The 15,643-nt window shown below is 37.4% G+C and overlaps 2 protein-coding genes across 10 annotated transcripts in view; one reads left to right on the top strand and one right to left on the bottom strand.

Moving 5' to 3' along the window:
* The window catches only part of DIAPH3 (diaphanous related formin 3), a 543,832-nt gene that overhangs the window by 80,339 nt on the left and 447,850 nt on the right, over positions 1-15,643 (bottom strand). The gene's annotated exons all lie outside the window — the stretch shown is intronic.
* Positions 2,599-3,741, top strand: HDAC8 (histone deacetylase 8). The gene has a single exon (XM_074191785.1). It carries the CDS (start codon positions 2,614-2,616, stop codon positions 3,739-3,741), a length of 1,128 nt encoding a protein of 375 aa, XP_074047886.1. The 5' UTR covers positions 2,599-2,613.

The following is a 15,643-nucleotide window of genomic DNA, read 5'->3' on the forward strand; positions in this document are numbered from 1 at the left end:
CTATGATTAGTATGTAAAGTCCACATTAAGATTTCTTTCTGTCAGGGGGAGGGGAGAGGGAAGAGAGAGAGATAGAAATGCAAAACACAAAACTTTGCCAAAAAAGATGGGTGAAAACTATTATTTGTTAGAAAAACAAATAAAAAGATGAGGGCAGAGCTTTTCAAACCATACATAGGGTGCTATATAATTGTTATTTTTATTATAACATATAATATTTTATGCATGATATGTGCCATATATAAGCATTATTTCCTGGATTTTTTTATATAAACAGCATTACCTGATCCAAAGTTGTTTTCCTCATTAAAAAAAACAAAATAATTTAATAATTACCTAGCTGTGTGGCCTTGGGCAAGCCACTGAACCCTGTTTGCCTTGCAAAAAAAAAAAAAAACACCTAAAAAAACAAAAACAAAATAAACAAAAAACTACCCTGGTTCTTTCAAATCTGCAGTCATAATATAGGCTAATTCTAGAATTTTGGTAGTTTGTAGAACTAGTGGGTATCAGTTTTGTTGGCTAATAATAAAGTTCATACATGGCATACCTCATCAATTATAAAATATCCTAGTAATGTGGTATTTTAATCTACCAGTAAGCAGATACTACCAAGTATTTCTATAAAGTTTTTTTTCTGATTCCACCTATTCCTCAAAAATAAACAGAAAGGAATCTTACTCAATCTTACTTGGTTAAAATAGTCCTAACATCTGCTTGTGTAAATATAGGAATTTGGAGAATGAGATCAACCCTCAAGGGCAGATCTAACAATATGTTACACTATGGATTCTTGTATGGCAAAGCTTTTATACATTATCTGTGGACATGGTGTGTTCACTCTGAATGTGAACTTAATCACATATTAAAAAATTTTTACCACTTATAAAACAAAAATAAAGTTACAGTATTCTAAATGAATGTGGCATAGGATAGAGAAGCTCTGTCACTATCTGTTTGAATTCTCTGGGTCACTTTCCTCATTTGCATAGTGAGGAATTAGACTGGGTTGCCTTGAAGTTCTCTTCCAATTGTAAACCTATGACTCCATGGTTGTAGCAAAGTCAAGACTCTTAGAAGAGTGATGAATTAACCTGGGAAGATTTCATAAGGAAAGTTGTTTTGTAAAAGAATTTAGAAAGAGGAATTTAAGTTCAAAGATATTTAGCCAGAATTCAAAGTGATGTTTTAGCATTCTGTCCAGAGAATTTATAATGGAAATCAAATTTTATAGATCTAAAATCGTTGATTGTAGAAGATTGAAATTATTTTTCCTTGGTTCAGGCCACTAGACTACAATCTACAGTAGAAAAATGATGCTATTGTTAATGCTAATTAATCAAATTCCCTAATGATCCTGAGTGATTTAACATCATGTGTATTAATTCAGTCAATTTTTCATAACAGATTTATGAAAGTTTCCTGAAGCACATGCTATATGTAGATTTTTTGGACAGTAAGTCAGTACCACAATTGGGGCTCTGAAAGCTTTAAATTTTAGTAACAACGGCAATAAATAAAATAGAAATGTTTCTAATCTTAGAATCAGAATTTTTCAACTCGGTTGTATTACTGTTTATGAAACGCTAATTCAAAAGTTTTTTTACACTTCCCTTTTGTGACATTGCAAATCAATTAGTAGGATCTTTTTAATCGTTCTTCTAGACTTCTTCCCCGTGTGATTATTGTAATTAGAAAGAAAATTTCAAAAATGTGACCACTCACTGTGTAGATCGAAAATATTGTGAGGAACTGTGTGACGGTAGAAGACTAACGCATCAATGCCTCCTATTTACCAAAAATGACAATTTTATTGTTTATGTTCAAAATATTCTAAACCAAATTCTCGGGGGGGGGGGGTATTTCTTTTGAACTTCCAATAAATCATCCAATCACAGTTTACATTTGGATTCTGTGATTCAAAATAGACTGCTTTAATTTTCTGGGTTGCTGAACATGGTTAAAGGTGTCCAGTTTTCATCCGAAGGCATTGGTTCGGAACTGGACGCTTATCTCAAATTCGGCGTGGGAAAGGCAGGACGCAAGTTTCGGGCGGCCCCCCGCGGGGGTCCGGGCCCCCAGCCGCCGGCGGCCCTTCCCGCGGCCGCTATGCACTCTGGTCTCGCCCATCCAATCGCCACATCCCGCCACTTTTCCAAAATGGGCATTTTTGAAACAAACTCCACTGGCTGTATTGGCTTTTAGGGTTAAAATTCGTTAAAAAAAAAAAAAAAGAAAAAGAAAACCGCGCACCTTCTCCTTCAAGATTGCTAACAGCCAGTAAGGCGAGCCGCCGTGGGCAGCCTCCGCCGTGGGCAGGGCAGCCCCCTCCGCGCTCCGGGCCGGGCGCCCACCCCCTCGGCGCGGCGGCCCGGCCGCCGCCTCCCCGCTTCAGTCCCTCCCTCCGGCCCCGGCGGCGGCTGCGCGGTGAGGGCGGGGGGCGCCGGGGCGGCGGCGGCGGCGGCGGCGGAAGCGGCGGCAGCAGCGGCGGCGGAAGCGGCGGCAGCAGCGGCGGAAGCGGCAGCAGCAGCGGCGGCGGCGGCGGCGGCATCGGCAGCGGCGGCGGCGGCCGTGCGGGAAGCCCCTCCGGACGGGCCGGGGCCGGGGCCGGCCATGCAGCTGCAGGAGGCGGACAAGCCGGCGGCCGCGGCGCCCGTCTACATCTACAGCCCCGAGTACGTCCGCGCCTGCGACTCGCTGGCCAAGGTGCCCAAGCGCGCCAGCATGGTGCACTCCCTGATCGAGGCCTACGAGCTGCTCAAGGAGATGCGGGTGGTGAAGCCCAAGGTGGCCTCCATGGAGGAGATGGCCAGCTTCCACACGGACGCCTACCTGCAGCACCTGCGGAAGGTCAGCGAGGAGGGGGACGACGAGCACCCCGACTCGGTGGAGTTCGGCCTGGGCTACGACTGCCCCGGCACGGAGGGCATCTTCGACTACGCGGCGGCGGTGGGCGGCGCCACCATCACGGCGGCCCAGTGCCTGATGGACGGCAAGAGCACCGTGGCCATCAACTGGGCCGGCGGCTGGCACCACGCCAAGAAGGACGAGGCGTCGGGCTTCTGCTACCTCAACGACGCCGTGCTGGGCATCCTGCACCTGCGCAGGAAGTTCGACCGCATCCTCTACGTGGACCTGGACCTGCACCACGGCGACGGCGTGGAGGACGCCTTCAGCTTCACCTCCAAAGTCATGACCGTGTCGCTGCACAAGTTCTCCCCGGGCTTCTTCCCGGGCACCGGCGACGTGTCGGACGTGGGCCTGGGCAAGGGAAGGTACTACAGCGTCAACGTGCCCATTCAGGACGGCATCCGCGACGAGAAGTACTACCAGCTGTGCAAGAGCGTCCTCAAGGAGGTGTACGTGGCCTTCAACCCCAAGGCCGTGGTCCTCCAGCTGGGGGCCGACACCATCGCCGGCGACCCGATGTGCTCCTTTAACTTGACGCCGGTGGGGCTCGGCAAGTGTCTCAAGTACGTCCTTCAGTGGCAGTTGGCCACCCTGGTCCTGGGCGGCGGGGGCTACAACCTGGCCAACACGGCCCGGTGCTGGACCTACTTGACGGGGGTCATCCTGGGCAGGACACTGTCCTCCGAGATCCCGGACCATGAATTTTTCACCGAATATGGCCCCGATTACGTGTTGGAAATCACCCCCAGCTGCCGGCCCGACCGCAACGAGCTGCACCAAATCCAGCACGTCCTGAATCGAATTACAGGGAACATGAAGCATGTGGTGTAGGGGGGGGGGGGGGGGGGCGGGGCGGGGCGGCCAGGTGGCACTTTGACAGGATAGGAAGATTTCTTGTAAAGCCCACTCTGTGCTTTTGTGAATTTGTGTCCGGGAGGAAGCATCTGGAAGAGATCACTTCCTCAGGACACCGAGGGGCAGCTAGTTTCTGTGGGGTGGGGTAGGCAGTCACCTCCAGAGGGTCTCAGTACAGTACTGAAGCGAGAAGGAAGGTAACTTTTAAGGTTCAGGTGCTTTTTTTTTTTTCTGAAATAGGTGAGACAACTATTAAGATTCCTTTTTTTTAAAAGGCAAAAGTCGTTTGTATTCTTGTTCATTATTTCCTTGTTTGGGATGGGGATTTTTTTTTTAAGCAGGAAATGTTTGGAATTCGTTGTTCAGTTTGGTGAGTAAGTAGTACTAGTAGTGGTCAAATATAATTTTTATTAAAAATATAAAAATTATATTTTAACTGTCTCCCTGTAAGAGTTGCATATATTATATAATTATATTTTAATAAAGAGTTTTTAAACAGATTCAGGATTTCATCAGAGTGCATACCACAGATGGCCCCAGGCAAGGTTTTCTCTGAATTCTCTGTAGAGGAAGGTGTTATTCTTGAATTTTTAAATATACTACATTGCCACAGTGCTTTAGGGGGGTTGCATTTTATAGGTCTTTTCAAAATGTTCAAAGCACTTTACAAACATCATCTCATTGGTTCCTTACAACCAGTCTGTGAGGTAGGTGCTATTATTATCCCCACTGGACAGATGAGGAAACAGACGATCAAAAAGAGATGACAGTGATAGCTCATAATTATCTGAGGCAAGATTCAAACCTAAGTTATCCTGACTTCAATTCTAGGATTCTATTAACTTCTTAGAGTTATCTATGTTGTGGGTCTAGTTCATTGTCTATCTGCTGCACCTATCTGTTTTATATATACACTGATGGACTAATTTGATAAACTTCTTATCCAGATACATGTTATAGTCTGAGCAATTTATGTATTTTTGATTCACTTTGTTGTTCCAATGTAAATACAGTGTTAAAATGCATTTCATTGAGATTTTGCAAAAGCATAGGGAAGATCCTCCAGCTCAGTAAGTGATTTTTTTTTTGCTTGGACTATAAGGAGGCATCAAACATGACTGGCAATCTTAGGTAAGAATATCTCACCCTGATACCATACTTGATGAGGGTACTCACTGGATCTACTCAACAAAGGTATTTCCATAGTTCTGGTAATCTGAGTTAATAATTTAGTTTGTGCACAGGAGAAACCCTGTCTGAGAGGGCTTTCAAAGCTGAATATTGTTCTACCAAGTCAAATACTTGAAAAAATAAATAAAACTATATAGTAGTAATATGTTTTTGTGTCAGCTCTTGTAATTTGTGTAATCAAGATCTGGTTAGCTTTAATCTGCAAAGCTCAACTATTTCTTTTCATACTCTCTTCAGGAATTCTCTTGATGCATGCAAAGTTAATTCTCATGAGGATTAAGCAGAAATGAGAAAGCAAGCATATGGACCAGTGGTGGCTATTATCTTCTTGGTCACTCTTTGGACAAAACAAAAATATCCATCTGATATTTTCCATGCTATGGGATCTTTCTATCTCTGAAAGATCACAAATATTATTTCCTGAGTGACTTTAAAATGCCATGGATTTCTTCTGCTTGTATTTGATCATGACTAGCTATTCTTTCTGACTTTATCTTAAATTGCATTTCTATTTCCTCACATAATGTATTGAATACTAAGTGGCAAAGTGTGAAAACCCACTATCATCAAAATAAAGTGATTATAAACACCCAGTACATGTGGTCTATTTTATATGTCTTCCTTCATTTTACCTACAAATGCTCTTGGGATTATCTTGGTAAAATGCATTTCACAACTCTAGTTCTTTTTTTTAAATCCTCAAATGCTTTGCGTGCGTGTGTGTGTGTGTGTGTGTGTGTGTGTGAGAGTGAAGTGATACTCAAAAATCAGAAGTCATGCAGATCTATGATTTTTTCTTTTTTAGATTTTTTTGCAAGGCAATGGGGTTAAGTGGCTTGCCCAAGGACACACAGCTAGGTAATTATTAAGTGTCTGAGGCTGGATTTGAACTCAGGTACTCCTGACTCCAGGACCGGTACTCTATCCATTACGCCACCTAGCCACTCAAGATCTTTGATTTTTTGTAGATGACTGTGCTTTCATGTGCCCAGGTTAAGTGGTGGTGCCGTGGGCCTGGAGTTGGGAAGACCTGAATTCAAATGTGGAAGCTTAACAGCTGTAACCTGGGTCAAGCCTTTCACCTTTGCCTGTTTATATAATTGAAAAGGATTGTAAAGATCAAAAGAGTAAAAAGTATTTAGCATAGTGCCTATTAATAGCAGATAAGATATAAATGCTCCTTCCCTTCTTTCCTTCCTATTCTAACTATTTGCCTTTGGCAGCTATGATTCATCAAGGCCAAGGAACTTTTTTGTTGAGTTAGGGACAGTTTCTGGACTCTTCAGGGTTTGATTTTTTGGGGTTTTTTTGGTCATAAAGTACATGATTGCCATATTTATTCTATTTTTATTATCTAGCAGAGTGAACATAGTGTCTATTAAAATTGACCATATCCTACTTTTTGCTCAACAAATTTCTTTAAAAAAGCTTGGGCTAAGATAAAGAAACAAAGAATAAAAAAATTTTAAGACTAATTTTCCAATAGAAAAAGAGGTCAAAAGACTGAACAAAAATTCTCAAAAGGAGAACTGTAAACCTAACAACCACATGAAAGAATGTTTCAAATCATTAATAAAAGGATAGATGGAAACAAAATCCTGAGGTTTTGCCTCTTAACCAGCATAGCAAATAGTGTTGCAAAAATTGTGGAAAGTTAGGCATATTAACTATATTGTTGGTAGATCTGTGAATTGGTACAGCCATTCTAAATATAAATTTGGGATTATGGAAATAAAGTGACTAAGCATTTACATAGACTTTGACCTATGGATCACTGCTAGGTGAATGTTCCATTTTTTTTTGAAGCAACTGGAAATTAAGTTAGATGCCATCATTGGGAAATTTCTAAAGAAATTATAGTACATAAATATTATTGCATGGTAAAAAATAAGAAAAATGATGAACACAAACATGGGAGGATTCATCAGTTTATGATGATGCAAAGTGAGGTAAACGGCAAAACTATATAGTAATTATAAAAATGGAAATGGAAATAAAAACAAAACAATTTAAATGCTGCAAAATTATGTTGACCAAGCTGGGTCCTAAAGATACAGGAAAAGTATTCCCCCCACTTTATAAAAGTAGAAGACTGGGTATAGAGCACAATAAAATGTTAGAAATTTTCATTATGTTTCTGAACCTCCTTTTTATTTAAAATGATAACACTGGAAAATGGATGTGACATTAAAACAAAAACACCAAAATTTCATTTAAAAACAATCTGTAGTTCCTATATGAGATCTTCTGAACTTTATGCTCAAATCTGATTTGGTATTTATCCATCTTCTGATGAAAGGCTATGTGGCAAAGGGGCTAGAAGGTGGCCAGAGAACTTAAGACTCACCTCTCATATCTTGGCCAGGTTACCCTGGATGAGTCAGGAAACCAATAAGTAATCTAGATAGTTAAGATTGTAAGTTAAGAATATTGCTGATCCACTTTAGTAAAGCGGTTCCTCATCAGAATGTCCCTATGCCTATGAAAAGATAGGTCTGGATGAAATTAAACCTCTAAATAAATATCCAGGGATAAGACTGAATGCAATTCTTAAATGATCACTACTTACAGTAACTAGTAAGGGACTCTAAATGTACATGCTCCCCTCATTCATCTCCATCCCTACTCATGTGTTGCTGTACAATGTCAAAGATAGTCAAATATTTGAGTTGATTAGGTTCACTAAATTTATGTAAATTATGTAAATTCCCCATTTACAAAGTAATATTTATATGGTTTTGAAATTGATTCAATAGACTCAGTCTCCTTAGAGGCTATTCCAAATCTTTTCAGGCTTCTCACATCTTCCCCTTCTGTAATCTCTCAACAGAAGTTCTTGTCTCAAGTATATGAAAATAAGTGATTTATGAGCTCCCTCTTTTTCCTTATTCTATACCCTTCCTTCCCCGCCCCCCCCCCCCAATGTATTGACAGCATTTTCAGTATCTCTGTTAGTCCAGCCTCTTAATACTGGCCATTGTTTTTGCAAGACCAACCTCTAGTTAGTATCCTGAATCTCTTTTCCTTCATTCAGCATCTTGTCCCCCAATCCAGACTTCATTCACTTTACCAACTGGTTTATCTACTAAAGCCTACAAAACATGCCCTAATCATCATCAAAAACATCTCAGGATCCTCAAGCTATACCATTCCATGTTTCTTTTTTCTTTCACTGCAGAAGAACCCTTGCAAAAAAATTAGCTATACTCAATACCTCTACTATCTCTCCAAATTCCTAAACTTCCTAAATGTAATGAATTAACATTACACTCTGGCATCCAGCCTCATCAACTCAATTAAAACTGCTCTTTCCAAAGTTACTGATAATCTCTTGACTGTTTAAAATTAACTCCCTTTTCTCGGGACTTATTTTTCTTTTGAACTCTGAAGAATTTGATTCTTTTCTCTTACCGATGCTCATATCCCTACTTTTCGCAAAACTATATCCTTAGTGTTCTTCCTACCTGTCTTAATCACCTATACCCTGTCTCCTAACTCTGATCCCAAATCTCTGTCCTGAGTTCTCTTTCTCAACAATACCTTGGTGACCTCATCAGTTCCCATGGGTTCAATTGTCATCTCTACACAGATGACTCACAGATCTTTCTATTTAGACCCAGTCATTTCCCACTATATCAGTCCCAGAAAACCAGCTGCCTATTGGACATTTCATACTGGATGTTCTTGAGACATCTCAAATATAACATGATCAAAATAGAACTCATCATTCTTCCAAAACCCAAACCTCTTCAAAACTCTTATTTTGAAGGGCACCACCAATGTTCCAGTCACTCTAGTTGATAACCTCAGTATCCATAACTTTTCACTTTTCTTCAGTCCACAAATCCAGTGATAGTCAAATCTTAGTGGTTTTACCCCAGCATCCTTCCTCACATCCCTGCCCTCTTTTTTTTTTGCAAGGCGATGGGGTTAAGTGGCTTGCCCAAGGCCACACAGCTAGGTAATTAAGTGTCTGAGGCCAGATTTGAACTCAGGTACTCTCGACTCCAGTGCTGGTGCTCTATCCACTGTACCACCTAGCCGCCCCTCTGCCCTCCTTTCTCATCTGAACTATTAAATAAATACTCCTCATTGGTGAACTTCTCTTAAATTTCTTCTCTCCATCATCTATACCTAGATGGCAAAGTGATGTTCTGATCATGCACCCTTCTACTCAGTAAAGTCCAGAACCCGTTGCTTCTAGAGTAAAGTACAAACTCCTCTAAGTATATAAAGCTATTTACAATCTGACTCCAATTTCTAACCACATTATACTTTTAAATGTTTATCTCAGTTATCCTGTCTTTGCTCTTCCTCACACACAATATCCTATTCTTTTTCTCCAAGTTATTCCTTCCATCTGGAATATTCACTGCTAACCTGGGCCTTTTAGAATCCCTATTTTCCTCAAAAGTTTGCCTCAGATATCCTCTTCCAGATCTATATCCAAACTGCTATTTGCTTTTGAAAAAAAAAAAGATGACCTTGCATTTATTTTATATACACAACCATTTACATGAGGCTCCCAATACAGCTGGAAGAAACTCTGAAGGTTATCAGTTCAATTTCCTCATTCTAGAGATGACATGCTACGGAGCAGGAACCTTTTCATTTTTATCTTTCTGTCCTCAGCACCTAATATACTGCCTAGCAGGTAGTAATTGCTTAATTAAGTGCTTGCTGAAATCAATATTAAACATATGCATCAAGTGACATAGCAGCAACCTTCATCTAAAATGAGTTCAAAAAGACATAGTAGACAATAATAATAGGAAACTTTAAATCTAACAGAAGGGTAAAGGAAAGGAAAAATATAGAACTGAACATAAAGAATTCTGAACTATAAGATTTATGGCATTAATAAGATCATGAAAAAATATATTTACATTTTTCTCAACACCTCATAGTACCATTACAAAAAAAAAAAAAGTTTGGGGTACCTAGGTGGCTTAGTGGATAGAGCACTAGCCCTGGAGTCGGGAGGATCTGATTTCAAATCAGACATTAGACACTTAATAATTACCCAGCTGTGTGACTTTGGGCAAGTCACTTAATCCCATTGCCTTTAATAAATTAAAAAAAACTTCTAGGGCACAGCATAAATATATATATATATACACACACACACACAATAAAAAAGTAACCAATTTAAGAACTGCAAGCAAAAGACAGACAGAAATGAATACATAATCAGTATATCTTGGATAATAAGTCAGAGATCAAATAGGATAAAAAATTGCCACCTGAAAGACAATAATAATGACAAAACAATGGTCCAGATTTTCTGCAATGCAGTTTAAAGTAGTGCTTAAGGGGGAAAAAAGCATCCCTCTAAAACATGAAATAACAAAAAGGAAAAAGAAAGCATTAATAAGGCAAATACCCATTTTTTTAAAGTAGGAAAACAGCAAACAAAAATAAATATAAAATAGAATCTTAACATTTGAGAAAGAAAATTCTGAAACAAAAAAGATGGCAAAACATACAAACTAAAAGTTGCTTCTTTAAAAAACCTATTACATATCTTTAATCAACCTAGTTAAATAAAAAAGCATGAGGAAAATAAACAATTTTTAAAAAGACATCACAACAGAGAAAAAACAAGAGAATTATCAGAATATTATAAATATCAATACAAACAAAAAATTAAAGAGGATTAACTATAAAAAATATGTGATATTCCAATTACTAAAACATTAGAGATCTTTAATAATACACTTTCAAAAAAGGAAATTCAACTAGTTATAAAGGTGCTACCAATGACAAACTACAATAGCAATAAAGAAATGATGATTAATATGAATTTTCAAAAGTCACTTTCAAACTATTAGACAACTGATAATTATAATACAAAACTATTTTCAAAACCAGAATATAACACTCCCAAATTTCTTATGAGATAGATTCCTAATACTTAATTTAACAAAAGACTATATATTTAAATTTATGACATTTTATTGGGAAAATGGTTCACTGTAATCAAATTAGATTTATACTTGGAATTCAAAAACAGTTCAATATTAGGAAGGTAATTAAAAACAAAAGGCCCTAAGACTTTTGTTTATTTAACAAAGTACAACACTGGTCAAAAACTGTAAGCACAGACCTAGAAGAATCTTTTTTTTAAAATGATCATAGTATCTATCTAGATCCAAAAACTAACATTATAAACAATGAACTACTTAGATACTCCCAGGAGGAGTAAAGTATCTGTAATCTCACATAGTTCTAAGAAGGCTAGAAATAAGAATGAGACAAAAGAAAGGTTAGGCAGAAGTAACCAACATCTACTTTCTGATAATATGCAGGTTTAATAGAAGATCCTAGAAAATCAGCTAATAAACAAATATTACTATATTCAGTAAACAAACCCATAAAATTAATATTTTTAGAGTAAAAAACAAATGAATAATAGAATGGGAAATATAATGAGAAAGAACTACAAAAATGCATGATGTATAAAGCAATCTATTAAAGCATACTCAATATTTGTATAAATATAATTTCAAGGTTGTTAGACAAGAATTAATTAGAAATGACTGAATTTAATGACTTAGTGATCAATAACCTGAAAACATAAATTGCCTAGAAAAGAACTATCTATCTGGCAAGAACTGGAAAAACTAAAAAAGCAGTCTGGAAGAAATTAAGTTAAGAATAACATTTTATGCCATATGTTACAAAACAACTTTCAATGGATATATAATGGGAATATTAAAGATAAAAATAAAATGTAAAGATTAAGCATTTACAATGTGCCAAAGTGCTGGGGATAAAAAAACAAATCATTACTCCCAAAGAACTGACATCCAAACCTGGGGGACTGGCTGGATTCCCAAGTTAAGAGGGGACACCCAGTAGGGGCAAGTTTTTGCCACCACCTGGCTGTCCTCAGTGAATAGTGAGGAGAGAGAAGGAGTAGTTAGACAAGTAGGAGATCTAGGAAAGAACTGGTGTCATGAAAACTCAGAGGATAGTGGCCATAGTATCAAAAGCAACAGTTAAGGATGAGAACTGAGAAAGGCAGTATTTAGTAAAAGGAATCCCTGGTGAATTTGGAGAGAGCAATTTCAATTGAATCACAAGGTCAGAAGTCAGACTGCAAATGATCAGAAGTAAAGCAGGCATTAAGTATAAACAGAGAGAAAGGAGAGAGGGATAGGAGGATAATTTAAGAAGATGGTATGCTATAGTTAAGGTTTTTTAAGAACTGGGAAGAGCTGAGCACATTTAAAGCAGGAGAGAAGCAACCAACAAAGAAAAGTTATAGATCAAATGAGAAGCAGAAGAGATGACTGAGGTGCCATCTATCCAAGAAAGAAGATAATTAAAGGTATGTGCTGAGGCATGAGGAGTAAGGGGTATGTCATAGTCAAAGACTGGGAGAAAGATTGATGGATGTCAAAGCATTATCAGATGAAGAGAAGGGAGGTAATGGAATTCATCAGGAATGTCCTCAAATTTCTTCGTAAAGTTAAAGAGTAGGGCTCTCAACTCAAAGAAGGGAGAGGGTGAAGGATAGGAGACTTGAGAAGGAAAAATGAGGTTTTGGAAGAGCTTCTGTTGGGAATCAAAGAGGAGTAAAAGCAAGTTTAAGATAGAAAGAAAAATCTAATATAATCCAAAATACTGACAATCACACTTTTTTGAATTACCAAAGAACTAGAAACAGTAGATATTCTCTAATTGGCAAATGGTTAAACAAACTATGGTACATGAATGTAATTAACAACTACTGCACTGTTAAAAAAAAAACAGTGAATATAAGAAATACAAGGAGACATGGGAATACTTATCTGAACTGATGCAAAGAGAGATAAATAGAACCAAGAGAGCAATATAAACAATGATTACAATGGAAGTGGAAATAACTATTACCACAATCAAAACAAAAATGGAACACTATGTAGTTATAATTAATAATTTGGGGTGCAAAGAAGAGATATGAAAACATACCCCCTTCTCTTATTTGCAGGAAAAGTTGACTAGACTGATAAACTTGATTGATATGTTGGTTAGTTGGACTGAAATATCTTAACCCTCTTTGTTCAAAAACATTTTAAAATTATTTAAACAATTTAAAATTATTTTAAAACATTTAAAATTAGGGTTGGCTTTCTCAGTGAGAGAGGGAGATGGGACACATATTGGAAAAGAAGATATATACGCACAAAGGATAACAGTAATTTTTTTATCTGATTTTTATCTGATTTTTTTATCTGATACTTTGTTTATGCTTCCAAATACTTCTGTTTTATACAATAATATAAATCTTATTTCTACTTCTTGATAATTTGCTTCATGAAAGTAGAGAATATTAATTTCTAATTCATATATTTCCCCAAAGTATCTGGCACAATGCCTTAATACATTTTTAAATTAAAAAATCATGAACAATACTATAAAAATTACATTGAAGATTTTAATATTTTTCTCATTGGTTCATGCAGTGAGTTATTTTATAACTGATGCTGCTTCATAATATAGGGGGGTTGTATTTTTTAGTAGAAAGATGTTTGGCATGATTGATATGTATATCTGCTAGGAATTATGCTGAAAAAGAATCAGAAAGTTTAGAGCTGGTAAAGATTTCATGTGGTTCAGTCCAGACTAATTTCACAAATGAGGAAGCTGATTCCTCAAAGGTTAAGTGCCTTCCATTATCACAGTGAGAACCTGGATGAGGATGTAGGTCCTGCTACCTCTTGGTTATAGGCATTCACAAATCAGGAAAACTGATATTAAAAATGATCAATGCCTTTTTAATTAGCAAAGATATTATTTAAAATATTTAGCTTCTGAAATCTCATTAACATAAATAATAATGACAATCACCTTTCTGCTTCTGAAGTCAAGTCACCAAGATAATCAAACAACATTTTTTTGTGGTCTGAAGAGTATCTGGTAAATTCACTTTCATTTTTCTCAGAAAGAAAGAGGACTCAGTAAAATTGTGCTGATACAGCTTCAAAAAGTGGTAGTAAAGGGTGCCGGTATTTGTAGTATTAGGAAGGGAATGACTAGAGTATCTCCTTAGGGAAAAGACTGTCAAATCAACTGAAATAGAAAAAGAAAGATATTTAGATATACTTGATATAGAAATGGACCTTCCCTCTGCCTACAATAACCAGTATTAGCACCAAATTAGCCCTAATAACTGAAAAATTATAAACAATGTTTGGAAATCTAAAACATATAAATAGAAAGTTCAATTCAAAATTCAGATTCTCAAATTTAATAAAATGTCTAGGATATCATATGTACCACAGAGGATAACAATTCAAAGAAAAAGAAGTGTTCTCTCTAATCAAGAGTTTCTATTACAGAAAGCTATGACTCATTAATTAATGAGCTGTTGAGTAAATGTATAGCTTCTGAAGACTCAACTTGGCCTCTGAAGAGAATGGTCTCAAACTTTTCACATCAATTCTTTACACTGTTGCATTGCTATAAACCACTATGTCACTGAGTTCACATCAGACAGAGTCATCAAATCAATTATAACAGTCCGCTACTGGCTTATACTGACAGGAAATGATTGATAACAAAACCTGCCTACTTTCTGTTCTCATCTGACAGCAACAAAACAGTCCCTGCTTGCTTTTACCAGCATTTGTCATAAATCAATAGCAATTTCATCACCTAAAAAGGTGCTGTCAACTTTGTTCAGTTCATCTGGTTACACTTTATTTTCATAATTTAAAAATAAAACTATTCAGCAAGGTTAATGCAAAATGTTTGTTTCTTGAAGCTTTCGTTTGATATGCTTATAACACAACAATAATCCCAAAATAGGAACATCAATTTTCTTTAAGAAATACCCATAACATTGCATCTTTCTAGAAATCTACTAATTTTGAAAATCGACATATTACTCAAGAGGAATTTACATATTATGTTTAGACATCATAGTTTTTTTTAAAATAATGTTTGAAGTGTGGAGGATTTTATGCTACCAGTTTTCTCAGAAACAAGGAATAAATGTTACTTTCTCCTCCCCCCCCCAGTATTACCATATAATTTTATAGTAAGAATGCCAAAAAATGAAAACAGTGCAATGTTGCATAAAAGATAAAGTTAGTCAACAAAGAAGTAAACAACTACTACATGCAAATATCATACTGAGCACAATGCCCAATTAGAAAAAAGAAATGACATTCTTGATGAAAAATACTTGTAGATGAACATATATGTACATGTACATATCAAATATTTTATAAAGACTAGCAGTCAGGACTAAAGGAGAATTAGTCATCTCCAATGCCTTGCATTTGATCAAGTCATTTTCAACCACCTCCCCAATACCTGAGATGCTTATTTTCCTTAATTCTTCCCATGTCAGATTAAGGCCCACCCTTGTCTACAGACCCTTACACAAATGCCTTTTCCTATGCCAACCTCCATTACCTGATATTTAGTTTGTATATTTTTGGGCATCTACTTCTGTGCATTCATGTTATTTCCCCCCACATAATAGGAGTTCCTGGAGCTGTCTTGGTTTTCTCTTTGTAGCTCTGGCTTCCTGTATAATGCCTCACACATGGCAGAACTGAATTATGGAAAAGGGTTCTAATACAAGTCACGAGATACTAGAGATCTGATTAAAAATATCTGGCAGATACAAATTGAGTACTTCCTAATTCCTCTTCACACACACTAAAAGATAATTGCTAACATAAAAATGTAT

This window comes from Macrotis lagotis, chromosome 6 (genome assembly GCF_037893015.1).
Source record: "Macrotis lagotis isolate mMagLag1 chromosome 6, bilby.v1.9.chrom.fasta, whole genome shotgun sequence".
NCBI lineage: Eukaryota > Metazoa > Chordata > Mammalia > Peramelemorphia > Peramelidae > Macrotis > Macrotis lagotis.